Here is a 14,480-nt window from a genome sequence, read left to right as displayed (position 1 = left end):
TTTTTGATTTTGCATGGATTTGTATGCAATTGAAAGTGCTTACTCAGGTGAAATAAATGCTTTATTCATCTTGTCATGACTTTCTGGTCTTGGCTCACAAATGTGAGTCTGTAAAAGGAAGCTGAGTCTGATGGGAGAGATATCTTGTCAATGCTGGAGTGGAGCCAAGATCGTTTGAAATTAAAATATGCTGAGTTTGATGAGGAACATTCATGCAATGCAAAGATATCACCAATGTTCTATCACTCCCTGCAAAGTACACATGTTGAATGGCATTGAAAGACTGACAGTAATGTGAGGCATAGAGTCACTGTAAATCCATTTTGTATTCAAAGTATGATCAAAATTAGTATTTTCATTATCCATTTGTTAAATTTGATGTGGGCTTCTGAAGTTTTGAAAGGGACTAAGCTTTGGTTTTGCCTTTGGTTGGACGTCGTAACCAGAGCATGACCAAAACAACTTTTGTACAAAGTACACCGTTATGGCATCAAACAAAGGCTGTGACAAAGATCTTTCTAGCAGTATCAAAGGAGTAAGCCTTTTAAGAGGTCTCAAGGAAAAATTAATTCTAGTACAAAGACCTTCAGTGACCAGTCAACAAACTTTGTGTAAATCATTGGTGCTTGTCAATGATTAATGTTTAGCTTGAGTCGATGCACTCTTTGTGAGAGTTCATAAATTTTATATATTTTTACTGAGAATGAAAGGATAAGAGGTTTTTTATTAAATATTCATAGAGTTCTGTTTGAGAATAAGGGATATGGTAGCTTTAGAGGCATACTGTTTGTTGGCACAACCAAATTTATGTTTGTCCTTTTTTTTCTTAAAGAACTTATTGGCATTTCCAGTACTGACAAAACTGCTAACATTCCAACATAGGGATAGTAAATTAGGCATACTGTAAAACAAGGAATAATCGCGTCCATTGTAATTTCGCGAGAGCCAAGATTTGCGAAATTAAAATGCAAACAAAAGTTTTTGTCTACGCTGTATGCATTGAATGTTAGAGGCAACTCACAAAAATTTCATGCCACGAAAAAGGTCGTCAGCTCCAATTTGCAAAAATTTAATGCGGCGAAAATATCTTGTTTCACAGTATCTCCATTGTCAGTACCAGGAGTGTCAATCCGAAGATTATGACCTGACACAAATGCCTCCTATTCTTGTTATCATCATCAGACTTGCTGATGATGCATTGGTACTGAAAGTGTCTGATTCTTGTTTTGTGGCAGCCCCGGCAGGAGATGACAATTTCCTGGAGTTTTTGATGCCAGATGAAATCCTCATCAAAATCCTGTCATACCTGCTGGAGAAGGATCTATGCAATGTAGCTTGTGTCTGTAAGAGGTTCAACACACTTGCCAATGACCTCACATTATGGTAAGTAAGCAGTTTACATCAATTATTACCAATCTTTCTTCTGTATGTGCTCTGTACTAGAAATTTTGTCCAAATGTTTTTCATATTCAGGATGAAAAGATGTTGAGAAAGCAAAAAATCTAACTTGTATAATGCATTTTTTTTTTAAAACTCTAACAATCACATACAGATTCTCAGAAGAATTTTCCCAGGACAGCCTTAGACAACATTTTCTTATTAAAGCTGGTTACATTATGATTTGTACAATGTATTTTTGTTACCTTCATTTGTTTGTATAAAGATAGCAACCTTCCAAGACTGCATACTATATGTCTGCTGCAGACTCTTTCTGATGTCTAGCTAGTTGCGGTTACTGCCTTCAAGAAGTTTGCAGTGGCCAAATCATACATGACGTATATGTTTACAAAGTCCGCGTTGCCCCACTTGTTATTACATTGTATTATGATTCTTCCCCCTGTTGGTAATGAACAGGAAACGCCTGTATCAATCTGTGTATGAGCTGTCCCTTCCCCTCCTGCGACCTGCACCAACCAAGTTCAAATTTGTCCAACCCGACAAGCTAGATGTGCCAAACATATGGAAGGAGAGTTTCAAAACTCTGGTGAGTTATGCGCTTTTAAAACATTTTTCATTTTCACAGGTTAGATGATAACCTTTTTGAATTTTTCTTATGAGACATTCTGCAGACACATGCATTTAAAAGACAAAATGACAAGAATCAATAAATGTTTTTATATCAGTGTAAGTTTTACTAGTAGTAATAAATACTCTTCATGGGGGACAGGATTTTCAACTTTGGACCAAATGTTTACTACACGACTCTTCTGTAGAGTTTGCTGTCGTTCTGTGTAGTCCCTGACTCAGTGCTTCTAAACAGAGTTCCCTCCTGTAACACCAAGATTCTCTGGAAATCAACAATGAATGTTAGTTTCCTTCTCAAGTTACTCACTGTGTGGATTTCATCAGGAAAATTGCGCGATGCCAGGGAGTGGAGTGACAGAGAGAGAGGGTTTCGATAAGATACATTTGAGTGAGAGCCCTCAGGGGGGCATAGCAGAGTTCTTGCCTAGTCATACAGCTGTGCCTAGTAGTCAGGGCACAGGCCGTGTGTCTGTCTGTGATTTCTCCTTGGCAGGGTTTGTTGACATCAGATCCAGGTTGTTTGGTGCTTTCAGAATGTGGGTTCACCTTTAAGACTTAAAGGTGCAACACTGGAATCGGGGAAACTGTATGTTGTGTCTTGTGATGAAAATTTTGTCAAGGATCATCGTAAGATAGTGCAAGTGTATGAACACTTAAGGTTAAGTGAGACAAATAGACAATGCCTTGCAAGTGGCCAAAATATGAATTAAAAAGATAAACTTTTTTGTTTCAATTATTTCCAATATAGTATGAATTCCCTTTTTGTAACTACATAGCTTATGATGAATGTGTAGACTGTTATGTTGCTCAGTAATAGTATATCAACTCATAATCGTCTGACTGGTCAGTTCAGAAAGAAATATATTCTTATGCGTCTTTATGTGACGTGATGTATGCAAATTGTTGCTAATCTTTCATTGTTTGTTAATAATACTTAAGCATTTTGATCAGACTGTTTTTTTGTGTGTGAGTTTCGTGAAAACATTCCCACCAATTTCCGTACTCACACCTTTATATATGACAAAAATATTGTGTCATATGAATTACTTAGTTCAATTAAAATCATTAGTTTTAGGAAAAAAAATTGACATAATTTTCATCATATCCAGACAAATTTGCCATGAAATGAAATGATGTGTTTGCTTGTTTTGCTTCTTGCAGTATACGGCTGTTCACGTCAAACCAGGGTATGCGTCCTATGTACATGACAATCCTGAGCTGTTCAAGGGGCGCGACATCCAGTACTATGACACCATAGATGAGGCCCTCTCGTCAGTGGAAGGCAATGAATACACACTCATCCTTGTGCATGAAGGGGTCTATACGGGCGAGTGGCTGTACATAGACACCCCTGTCTGCATTCTAGGAGCTGGTATGACTCGTTTTCAACCTTTGAGCTCTCAGTTCATCTATTAGCTGACCCACTGATTTCCCTGCAAGGACACAATTTGATAAAGGTTTAAAGTTTCTTGTCAGCAGGTCAATGACCAGTTGATGATTGTACAAGAGACCATGATTGTAAAATAATGAATATCATACAAATGATTTTGCAATCTGTTTACTCACGAGTGATGCATGGATTGACCTAATTCTGACTGATTAAAAAAGTAGTAAAGATGTAATGAACTACACTGCCTTGAAAGTAAATCTGATCATGTTGTTAGCATAAAAGTTGATAAATGAGCTAATGGATCAATGACAAAACAAATGATCAAGGGAGTATTTCTTTACAATTCCACATAAGGCAGGTTTTTAAATACTGAGTGCTCTAGTTGATTGGAGTGAGTATAAAAATATATATTATAAATGTGAATATCTTTCATGCTTGCTAAGGCCAAATTTGAATGTAAATATTAATGCAATAGAAAATGAAATTTGTAATTTCTGAGAGGATGTAAGTTACATTTAGTGAAAATCTATGCAGGAATAAGTGAAATGAGCAGATTGGTTATGAAATCTTAATCCAACTTCAATAAATCCTCAACAGTAGCTTTCTAATGCAATGTCAATTTCAGCACACTAAATAAGTTCCTATGATAGCGTGAGAGGTAATCGTTGCAACAGATAATTCTTCTGACAGCTACAATGACAGAGTGTCAGTTCAATCTTCGTTTTGACTCACCAACTTTTGTTCCTTCCTTTTTCCATTGATCTTTCATGCCTTTTTTCCCCCCAGAGTGGATATTTAATTTGCCCATTCTTCATTCGTTAATTTTGCAGCCCCAGGCCACATTCCAGACAGTGTGATTGTAGAAAACTCCAAGGAATCAACGTTTAGGTTCATTGAAGGATGTGAGGATGCCTACCTAGGCTACATTAGTATACGGGTGAGGCAGTCTGCTCTCTTATGTTTTCTGTTTGTCTTATTTGATTAACTGGTTTATGAGGCAAGCACTGGCAGTAATTATACTCAAGTTGACCCAAAGATGTATTGCCTTGATAGTTAGAAAAGCATGGTCTGATTTAGAAAAAAAAAATGATAAGAAGGAACAAACAAACAAGCTAAAACAAACAAGCAAATCCCAAAGCCAACTGATTTGGGAATATTTTTGGATATTTGTGTGATGTCGAGCCATGCATGCTATTAGGAATATGCATGTGTGTTTTCACGCACAGACAGCAAACTGAAGTTGTTGAGAAAACACTGTGATCTGACTGAGATATCCATCTTTACCTACATGCTAATCACATTGCTATCACCTGGAAATGTCCATGTAAGAAATTGAACTACTGTAAACGTGGAAATTTTCGCGGTACATTAATTTTCGTGGATTTCGCGCTACGTTCGGCTAGCGCGAATTCAAAAACGCGCGAATATATCTTCACAATTTTCTATGCACATTTTGAACGGGATGAATTGTGTGCGCTTCATCGATGATACTGCTACGTAGTACAATGTACAGGCATGTTTACGCTACTAGTACTGTGCGAAGAGACGATAGATTGCTGTGTACTGTAGCATGCAGTGTGCACCGCGCGCACCGATGCTACATTCCCCCGTGACTACGGTACTACAGTCACAGCTGTACTACGTATTTGAGTGCTTGTACTCGCAGTCGAGCCGCTCGCTACGTCGCTTGTCGTACGCTGGCATAGCAAGCTATGTAGCAGAGGCTTTGGATGAAAGCAGTGAATGTGTACTACAGTAAAGTAACCTGCTGCGGAGCGCGAATTTAAGAACCCGCGAATACGTTTTCGAGCCGCTCAGCGCGAAAAATTAATCGCGCGAAAATATTGACGTTTACAGTATATGATCTGCTAATGGTATTGCACGTCACGGGTGATTTCACTACACTTCCATTGTACATGTGTCTTGACACCATTATTTGATCCCATGCTTTTACAATAGATGGGGGGGGGGTGTTGGGTAAGGAATTACAAGTGTTTGTTTTAGGCTGCAGCATATTTATCAACTGATCTGACATCTTAATTTTTCTTTTTTAAATATGTGCACGTATAACTATTCCTTCTGTGTTGTGAGCTGATTTGCTGATGAAATATAGTGTATTAGTTAATCCTCTTACAACCTGAACCTGAAGATTCCTTTGACATTGTGTTCAAACATGCAATCAAACTGAGAAGTTCATTGATCCATCTCCACTTTGTGAGATCGATCAAATCTAATGTATCCTGTCAGTACATACAGTTCCCAGGATGTCAGTAATGTTGTTTCATCTGAAATTTATGAAAATGTTGTTTGTGACATTTATGGCATAAATCTTGAACTGTCTGTCATGCTAAGGAATGTTCCCCATTGATATGAAAATATGTGATTTGATTGATTGTGATATCTTGTAGAGGTCACAGTATAGTGAATCAGTAGGGTGTGCAAAATAGTGAAACACAGGTAGCCACTGTGTTTAGGGATACATGTACATTCTTTAGAAAATGGTGTCATTATGATATACCCTTGGGCGACAGAAGCTACGAGCATGTCAACTTTAGATGTGTCTCATGTTTCTAAAGTTTATGACTTCCAATGACTTGAGCAAATTACATTTTGTTTTGTTATGAATATACCCTCAGCATGTGCATATCCATTCCTACAATGTAGTTGCAAAATGAATTGAAAGGGGATATTTCAAAATGTTATTCCTTATACAAACTTGTGGCAGCTTGATATTCGTAATTGAGCAACTGCAAGAACTGTTAGACAGTTCCTTGTTCAACATGGATAGTAGGTGCATATCACTGATTGGTTCATAGGAAATGAAAGGTTTAAATTTTCACATAAGTTTCTGTTTTCAACATCTTGAAAAAAAGAAAAGAAATGCAATGCCCATAATGAAAATTTACCTTTATGTATGATCTCAAAAGCATGCGAATGGATATCATAGTTATCAGGTTTTCACCATAGTGAATTCAGGGTGGTTGTTCAATTTGTGTTTCCATTTTTGTCATGTTTTTACTTCCACTACACAGTTTAACCCAGAAAGCAACTCCAATCAACCTCATCACAAACACTCCTGTATTGAGGTAGATGCCAACTGCTCGCCAACAATTGATAGCTGTAATATAAGGAGTAGATCACAAGGTGAGTCAATTTTAACATGTTTGCCATTCATCACGATGTCTTTACACCACCTGAATGTCAGTTAAGTGCAATCTGCCTTAGATAATTTGTACAAAATGATACAAAATGATAATCTGTAGAAAGTTTCAGAACATCTCCACACTTGATTAACCAGAAATGCCTTTGCCTATTACTTCCTTCACAGTGCATTTCTATGAAACAAACTCTACATTTATGTGATCTTTGATTTATAGTCTTGATTGTTATAAAGAATGAAATATAAAAAATAATTCATCTTATTTGGGGTGTGGGGGTTTCTTTAGATAACTTTCGATGAGGAGCATTCTTGAGATCCCTGCCTTCAGAATCATTTCCCCTACCTCAAGTGTGTTTTATGTTGTCCGACCATCAAATCTTAATAGGATTTCATTACATGTGCATAAAACATTTCTCATAACAGTGTCACAAAGGTATTGTATCAATGGCTAAATGTAGAATCATGGAAATAAATTGACAGTTATAGATGTTACAATGGTCATTTACATGTTTACATCATGTCACTTTAAAAAGAAAAGAATCAAGTATACTGTACAAGATCTTGTGAATGTTACAACAAATTTTGTAGCAGTGGTACAAACCGTATGTAGCCTTAATTTTCTTCATGAAGGTTGAACAATCTCAAGACTCTCCTTCACATTCATTTCTAAGTTTTCCAGCAGTTTCTCATGTCAGTCTTCTCTTAAACTAAGGCATCCACTGGGAGAAACAAGTCTACAGTTACAAATCTTAGTTCAGTGAGGCAATTCTAGTTTGGGAGTCAAATGTTGTATGATCCCATAATAGGAGCATGCTGCTGGGAAGTTACTGTATGACTGATTCATGAGACGAATAATAGAGATATAAGGAGCTTGTTATCATCTAGATCTTGTATAGTGGGATTAATTCATTCATTTATCACTCATACACATATTCCTCCCTTAAATTCACTCTTCCTGTCGTTGGTGTTTGCTGTCTGTAAAATTTACCAGAATGTGACTAAAAGGATATATGTGTGGCTTACTAACTTATCAAGTGTCACTACGGACTGGGATTAACTATGCTGAATTGCCGCAAACAATCTAAGTGTGTATAGCAAGGCTTGTAGAGGGCCCCGTTTTACAAGCAATGTTTTGATGTTATCATTGTGACTCTTCTGTTGTACCAAGAGGTCTTTTGGCAAATAGGAAAAATATATGTATTTGCCAGATAAAAAGTGTAATAAGTCTGCCTGTGCAACTTTGTGTGGGGGTTTAAGCAGGTGTGCATCCTGTGTTAATAAGGTAATTAGATTGCAACCCCTGTACACTTTTGACTTTGATTCACAGTCATGTAACATGCTAACATGAACACCAATCAAAAGTAGAAAGTGTTGTGGATTTAAAAAGATATATATAAAGAGATAAAGATATGTGAATAATCTGTATGTATCCTTTACATCATTACCCTGCAGTGATGGCACAAACTGCTTAATTCTTATGGTGGCACCAAAACTGTACAAATTAATAACTTATGAATAGAATGTCTGATTTTCCTCTAACTTCAATGAAGTATTGTACTGATATTGCTGCATTAACTCAATCCATGTATCTATTGGGTTATCATTGTCCCCTAAAACTACATACTAGATGTGGCCTTCAGATGTTATGTTGCATTTATTATGGTTTGCACAAAAAAAAAAAAGAGTTAGTGTATTGTAAGCAACAGGTTCCCTTTACAAGCATTACCTGGTATCACATACAAAGCTGATACATGTTCTTCATTTTTTGCTTATGGTGAAACAGTCAAGTGGGATTCAAGTGCCACCTGCTTATATTGTGGTCACTTGCTTACAGTGATCATGACCATTTCCTAATACCTCCACAGTATAAGACCAGATTAACAGACACCTGTATCTTTTAAATTCTGTTGTGGTCATCTTTAGTGTCAGACTGCACATGTTCTATCCATTGAGAAAACACAAGATATTCTGTGTGGATACATGCTGAGGCATTAATGCTTCTATTTAGCCATTTGTAAATAGAGAAGTGATCTCATACCACATGAGTAATACAAGGGAATGGTTACCACCAAGGAAGGCTTTTGGCTCATTAAAGAAACCTTCATTGCCATTTCTTGCTAGGAAGTCCCTTGTTTTTGCCTGAAGGACAGTAATTGTGAAACATTAGAAATAGATGTTATTTGTAAACAATGATAATATAATGTTTTCAAACTGCCTCCATCAAGGAACATATAATGTATTGTTTGACCTCTCTATTTAATGTACGCATATAAGGAAAAGAGGAGCATGAAGATATTGGTGGCCTATAACCTCCCCTCACTTGAGACTAATGGTAAACTAGTGCTGTATCCTTGTGCTGGCAGCTCCTTCCTCATTCTACCCCGTCACACTACCCCACCTTGCCTTCTGCCTTCCGTAGTGCTACAGTCTCCTAGTCAAAATTTGCCAAGTCACCATCAGCTGCTGTGGGAATATTAGTCAAGACATAGGTCTCCTTACGGCTGCCAGGGCTGTGCATGTCACTGGCCATTAGGTCTTGGTATGTCAGCCCAGTAATGCGCCAGTGTGCGTGCATTGTATACATGAGCCTAGTACAAAAGTATGCATAGCAGCAGCAGATTCCTCTTTGTTTTGTCTCCTTATTAATTATTTGTAGAATTAAATCAAAAGCATTTCATTCACTGTTAAACTTGTAGTTCTAATGATATTACTGTTTGCACATTTAGTTCACTGCAGTTGAATTCAGTTGATTCTGTTAATCTGTCGAATGAGATGGCTGTGACTACTTAGAGAAACTTGAAATACTTGATTATCATTCAAAGCCAGAATAGAACAGTTGTATTGAAATGAAGAATGTTGATCATAAGTGGAGATTTGGAAAAATATATGCCTTACAAGTAGTTATAAATACTCTTGCTTTTCTCCAAAATCTTTTTCCTCAAACATAAGAAATAAAGATGTCAACTGCAAAGCAACACAGCCTGATAATTATGATAAAAGGAATTATCAGGAAGAATCATATGTTTGTGTCCAAATAAGTCAGTTTTATGGTTTAAAAACAAAAAGTATGTCTTTTAGGGCTGTTGCAAGAACGTGGTCAGTTTACTGTGTGATTGTATTGGATTGCATTGGATACATCACAGCATCACATGCTGTCTTGCAGAATGAAAACAGTTCAACCTACGTTAAGATTCCTAATCGTGTATGATATGTATTGGCAGCTGGAATACTGAGGTGGAAGGTGGAAGGCAAAACTGTGTTTATTGGGTATCAGTAGATTCCACCTGTCAGGATGTTAGCTATATGTACTACATGGTATCCTATTACTATAAAGCTGTGCTCCTTACAGGGATCTAGAGATATAGTGGCAAGCATAGTTCTTTTTTTTGTGTGTGTGTTTGTTTTCTTGTATGTGTGTTTGTGTGTGTCTTTGTTTGTTTATGTTTGTGTGTCTGTATTATGAGTACAGTCGAATTTAAACTGTTCCAGCAATACACACTAACTGACTAACTAGACATGGTATTACCATGGATATTTATATGTTCCTAAGTAGGTGTGAGAGACAGGAGATCATGCAAACCTGAGTTTGAATGGGTTCTCCCTTGTACAGGCATTATGATGCATGAAGTAGCTGAAGTAATGTTAAAGTTTGTGCATATATTCATATGTAACTTTCTCCTTGACTTTATTTGTGTGTCTTCTCCAAATGTGCAGTTGGTGCTGCAGTAAGCGTGAGTGGTAGGAAAGCGACGCCGACAATCAAGAACTGTGTGATCAGTGACTGTGAGAATGTAGGACTGTTCATCAATGACCATGCTGAGGTAAGAATACTTTGCCTGTGATCAGTCTGAACTACAGGAGTTTTACTTAACTATCATTCTTGTTGTTTATGTATGTCTGTTTTTTCATCATTATTCTTTATGTATGTGCCAAATGATGATGAATGTTGTTTCTGCTTTGCTAATTGTACTGTCAGTTTACCACTTGAAACAAGTTCATCACTGTCAGGACCATAAACATTGTCTAATAGACATTTTATTTCCAATTAGTTTGTGGAAATGTTTGATGAATTGTTTACTGGAACCTTTTATTGGTTTAAAGGTACGTTTTACCATTGGGAGCAGTGATTTAAAAAATGTTCAAGTTATCACATTGGTTGCATATGTGTAGGTCAGTTGTATCACAAAACATCCTATCATGTAAAAATATTTCAATAAAGCCTGAAATATAAGGAGATATCACTGTTTTTCTCAGTAAACCATAACTATAGGTGGTTTAGTCAAGAAGAATCTTTATTATAAGTATTGTTCACATTTTGTATATTTATCAATACTTAACATTGATTATACTGATTCAAATGTTTACATCAGTCGTTTCTGTCCCTAAGTCACATTTTAGAACTGTTTTGAATCACTAAAGCTGGAATTTTGTTTCATCTGCAAATGGTAAATTATGCCTTTAACATGAGATAACTTTCTCTTCTGACCAACAGGGCTTTTACCTGGACAATGAGATCAGTGGTAATGCACTGGCAGGCATCTGGGTCAAGAACTATGCCAATCCCATCATTAGACGAAGTCATATCCACCATGGTAGAGATGTAGGAGTCTTCACATTTGACAATGGCATGGTAATCCACTTCTCATCAACTTTTTCTCTCATCTTCAGATTTCCTAAACCAAAGCTTATAGTCTATTGAATCCTTTGAGTCATTTGCTTCTTTCTTCTCTTTTTCTTTTTCAATCAAATGTATAAAATCAGTGAATTTTTTCCTTCTTTTTTCAGAAGAGAAAAGAAAAAATACTTTACTCCTCTTAGATATTCTTTTTTATATGCCAGTCAATCTGCCTGATTAGTTGATGTAGTTACAGGACTTCATGCACACTCTGCAAATACATATACTTTCAATTCAATAAATTTGATGATGTGTAGATTACACACTTAAATGCAGTTTGTGCCCTTTTTGTTCACTGACTGTGCATTTGATAGCTCCTTTGCTGATCAGGAGTCAGTACTTTTTATTCATATTCTTCACAGAGGATAGTGGTGATCTATGAAAATACCTCTAGAGATCTTGAATATAGGTATTGTACTATTTTACAGTGAAAACCTAAGGTTGTCACAATATTCAGGAGACTCTAATAAGGTGTGCGATTACCTTTGAAGTATTGATAGAATATACTTATGTACTACATTTTAGTGGCTGTTACGTCCAAGTTGAGAAAGTTGATTGTTCTCAAACTTTCTTTCCTATTTCATATCCCACATATATGTTTATATATATATGTTTATAAATATTTCTATTTCATTTCTTTCGTAGGGTAACTTTGACCGCTGTGACATCCATCACAATCGCATTGCTGGTTTTGAGGTGAAAGCTGGGGCCAACCCAACGGTGGTACACTGTGAGATCCACCATGGTCAGACGGGGGGCATCTACGTACACGAAAACGGTCGAGGCGAGTTCATCGAGAACAAGATCCATTCCAACACTTTTGCAGGAGTCTGGGTAACATCAAACAGTGATCCAACAATACGGTAAGAGCAGTTGATATGTGACTCTGAATCCAGTATTCACCTTTGTCCACATATTTTGACTCGACTCACAAGGTTTCAAGTCACTCATTTTCTGAAATCTCTAACCCAACTTTTTGTGTGTGTGTTGAGAATAACAATGAATTTCCCTCTTTACTATTGATTTATTCAATTATTTGATGTGGAAAATTATGTCTTACACCTTTCAAGACAAAACTTTTTGGAGGTATTTGTTAGCAGAGGCACAATGAAAAACATTGCAATTTGTCAGCTATTCAAAATAGACTATGTGAAATAGCCCTAGTAAATAAAGACCTGCAATTTTATAGGAATGAGGATCACAGAGAATGACAAAGCTTGTGTCCATTGGCTGCATGTTATTCACAGGGGCAATGAAATCTTCAATGGCCACCAAGGGGGCGTGTACATATTTGGTGAGGGGCGGGGCCTGATTGAACACAACGACATTCACAGCAATGCACTGGCTGGCATCCAGATCCGCACCAACAGCAATCCCATCATCAGGAACAACCGTATTCACGATGGACAACATGGAGGAATCTATGTGGTATGTGTGCCATAGAACTAGATACTGGGTAGGGTCTGTTAAAGGTGCAAACCAGATATGACTGTATTGAATTCGTCATTGATAGACTCAGTGTAGTTTGCTCTTTTACTTGGGACTTCTGTGAGTGTTTCATTTATTATGACCTCCCTCAGGAAGAAGAGAAATTGTTTTTGTTTTGCTGTGTGTTTTTCTTTTTTAGTTTTTCATGCTGTCATTCACAGGATTCCATTTGAAGACTAGACATGTTTCCTCTTTTATCGTTTCAAAGAAGTATTATTATCAGTATTAAAATTGATATTGAAATTGAACCTTGTAAGCTAGTAAACTGCTTGGAAGTGCCATGAATATATCTTTTATGTTTCAAAATGGTTTTGCAAAAGACCGAGACCACATACTGTACATGCCATATATTTAGCGAGTCTAAATTTTTGCGAATTGAGACTTCCCGACGATTTCGCAGGTGGTTAAATTCGCAATCATGGAGTCCTGTACTGAACAGAAAAATGTATACTCGTACAGTACGTCACATTTATAGCAGGATCAGACATAATATTTTTGCGTGTCTTTAATTTTGCGAATAGCAGCTGACTCGCGAAATTCGCGAAAAATAAAAACCTCACGAAATATTCAGCGTATACAGTAAGTTAGTTCAGTGAAGTCTTGTATAGCCTTGTCTATTTGTCTCCTACCATCTCTATGTAGCATGAGAAAGGCAAAGGTCTGATCATAGAGAATGAGGTGTACAGCAACACTCTGGCTGGGGTCTGGGTCACAACGGGAAGCTGTCCAGAGCTCAGGAGAAATCGGATTCACAGCGGCAAACAGGTCAGATACCATTTGGGTCAAGAGTCATGGATGTTTGATTGCTTACAATCACTGTAATGAGATTAGAAAAAAATCATGTTTTTTTTTTATGGAATAGTAAACGAAAAGCTGTTATTTTAATCAACATGGAACTTAAAAGATTTAAAAAATTAAATATTTTTTTAATGCTTTTTACACTACTTTTTCCCCTCTTTTTATTCCATTCCAAAGTTCTACCACATCTTTTTATCTGCTTCCAAAGGAAATGTGATGTCATTTTTTTTAAACAATAAAAACAACAGTGGATTTGCGTGAGGTGTCAAAAAGTACAAAGCTTTAAAGTGGCAGATTTATGTGCACAGTGCAGTGTCTTCTTAGAATATTCACAATGATGTATGTTTATGTTGTCATCAGGTTGGAGTGTATTTCTATGACAACGGCCATGGTACCTTGGAGGAGAATGACATATTCAACCACATGTACTCTGGTGTACAGATCAGAACAGGCAGTAACCCCATCATCAAGAGGAATAAGATTTGGGGTGGCCAAAATGGCGGTATTCTCGTCTACAATGGAGGTAGGTTATTATAGCTATCAGTACCATGGGGTCTCCTTTTGCTTGTTTGTGCTGATGTTTTATTGGGGACTTTTTGATTGTGTGGATGTGGACGCCTCTCTCGTACAAAAGCGGTTCCAAATTGCTGCAGTCCATTTGTTACGTTCACAGTATTTTCACCCATTTTGATTTGTGTGCATACCGTTCACAACATACTGTTATGATGTCATGGTCCCGTCCGCACCAGCAGGCTGGCTATTTGATTGGCATGCAAAGCGATGACGTCATGCAAGTCCTGAATCTAGGAGGACGTGAAGTCCTTAGTAGACACATTCGTGATTCTCGCATTGGATGTGCTGCAGAACTTGGAGCATGCGCAGTTCCTTGAAATGACGTCGTTCATTGGCGTCCACGTCCAGGAAGTGAATTCGAAAGATTATTG

General features: G+C 37.1%; 1 protein-coding gene across 2 annotated transcripts in view; it reads left to right on the top strand.

Moving 5' to 3' along the window:
* Window positions 1-14,480, top strand: part of LOC139740717 (F-box only protein 11-like) — a 67,673-nt gene that overhangs the window by 48,113 nt on the left and 5,080 nt on the right. For both annotated transcript variants that reach the window (XM_071651283.1, XM_071651284.1), the window contains exons 4-14: window positions 1,236-1,383; window positions 1,855-1,984; window positions 3,187-3,397; window positions 4,246-4,352; window positions 6,448-6,559; window positions 10,290-10,396; window positions 11,068-11,205; window positions 11,896-12,113; window positions 12,498-12,678; window positions 13,381-13,503; window positions 13,897-14,059. In XM_071651283.1, the coding sequence (XP_071507384.1) occupies window positions 1,236-1,383; window positions 1,855-1,984; window positions 3,187-3,397; window positions 4,246-4,352; window positions 6,448-6,559; window positions 10,290-10,396; window positions 11,068-11,205; window positions 11,896-12,113; window positions 12,498-12,678; window positions 13,381-13,503; window positions 13,897-14,059 (1,638 nt within the window). The remainder of the gene's footprint in view (window positions 1-1,235; window positions 1,384-1,854; window positions 1,985-3,186; window positions 3,398-4,245; window positions 4,353-6,447; window positions 6,560-10,289; window positions 10,397-11,067; window positions 11,206-11,895; window positions 12,114-12,497; window positions 12,679-13,380; window positions 13,504-13,896; window positions 14,060-14,480) is intronic.

The sequence above is a fragment of the Diadema antillarum genome, unplaced genomic scaffold, assembly GCF_040938485.1.
Source record: "Diadema antillarum isolate AM-2024a unplaced genomic scaffold, OU_Dant_1.0 seq00000876_RagTag, whole genome shotgun sequence".
Classification (NCBI taxonomy): Eukaryota; Metazoa; Echinodermata; class Echinoidea; order Diadematoida; family Diadematidae; genus Diadema; species Diadema antillarum.
Note: the sequence above shows the minus strand (reverse complement) of the source record. Positions and strands in the feature narration are given on the sequence as shown.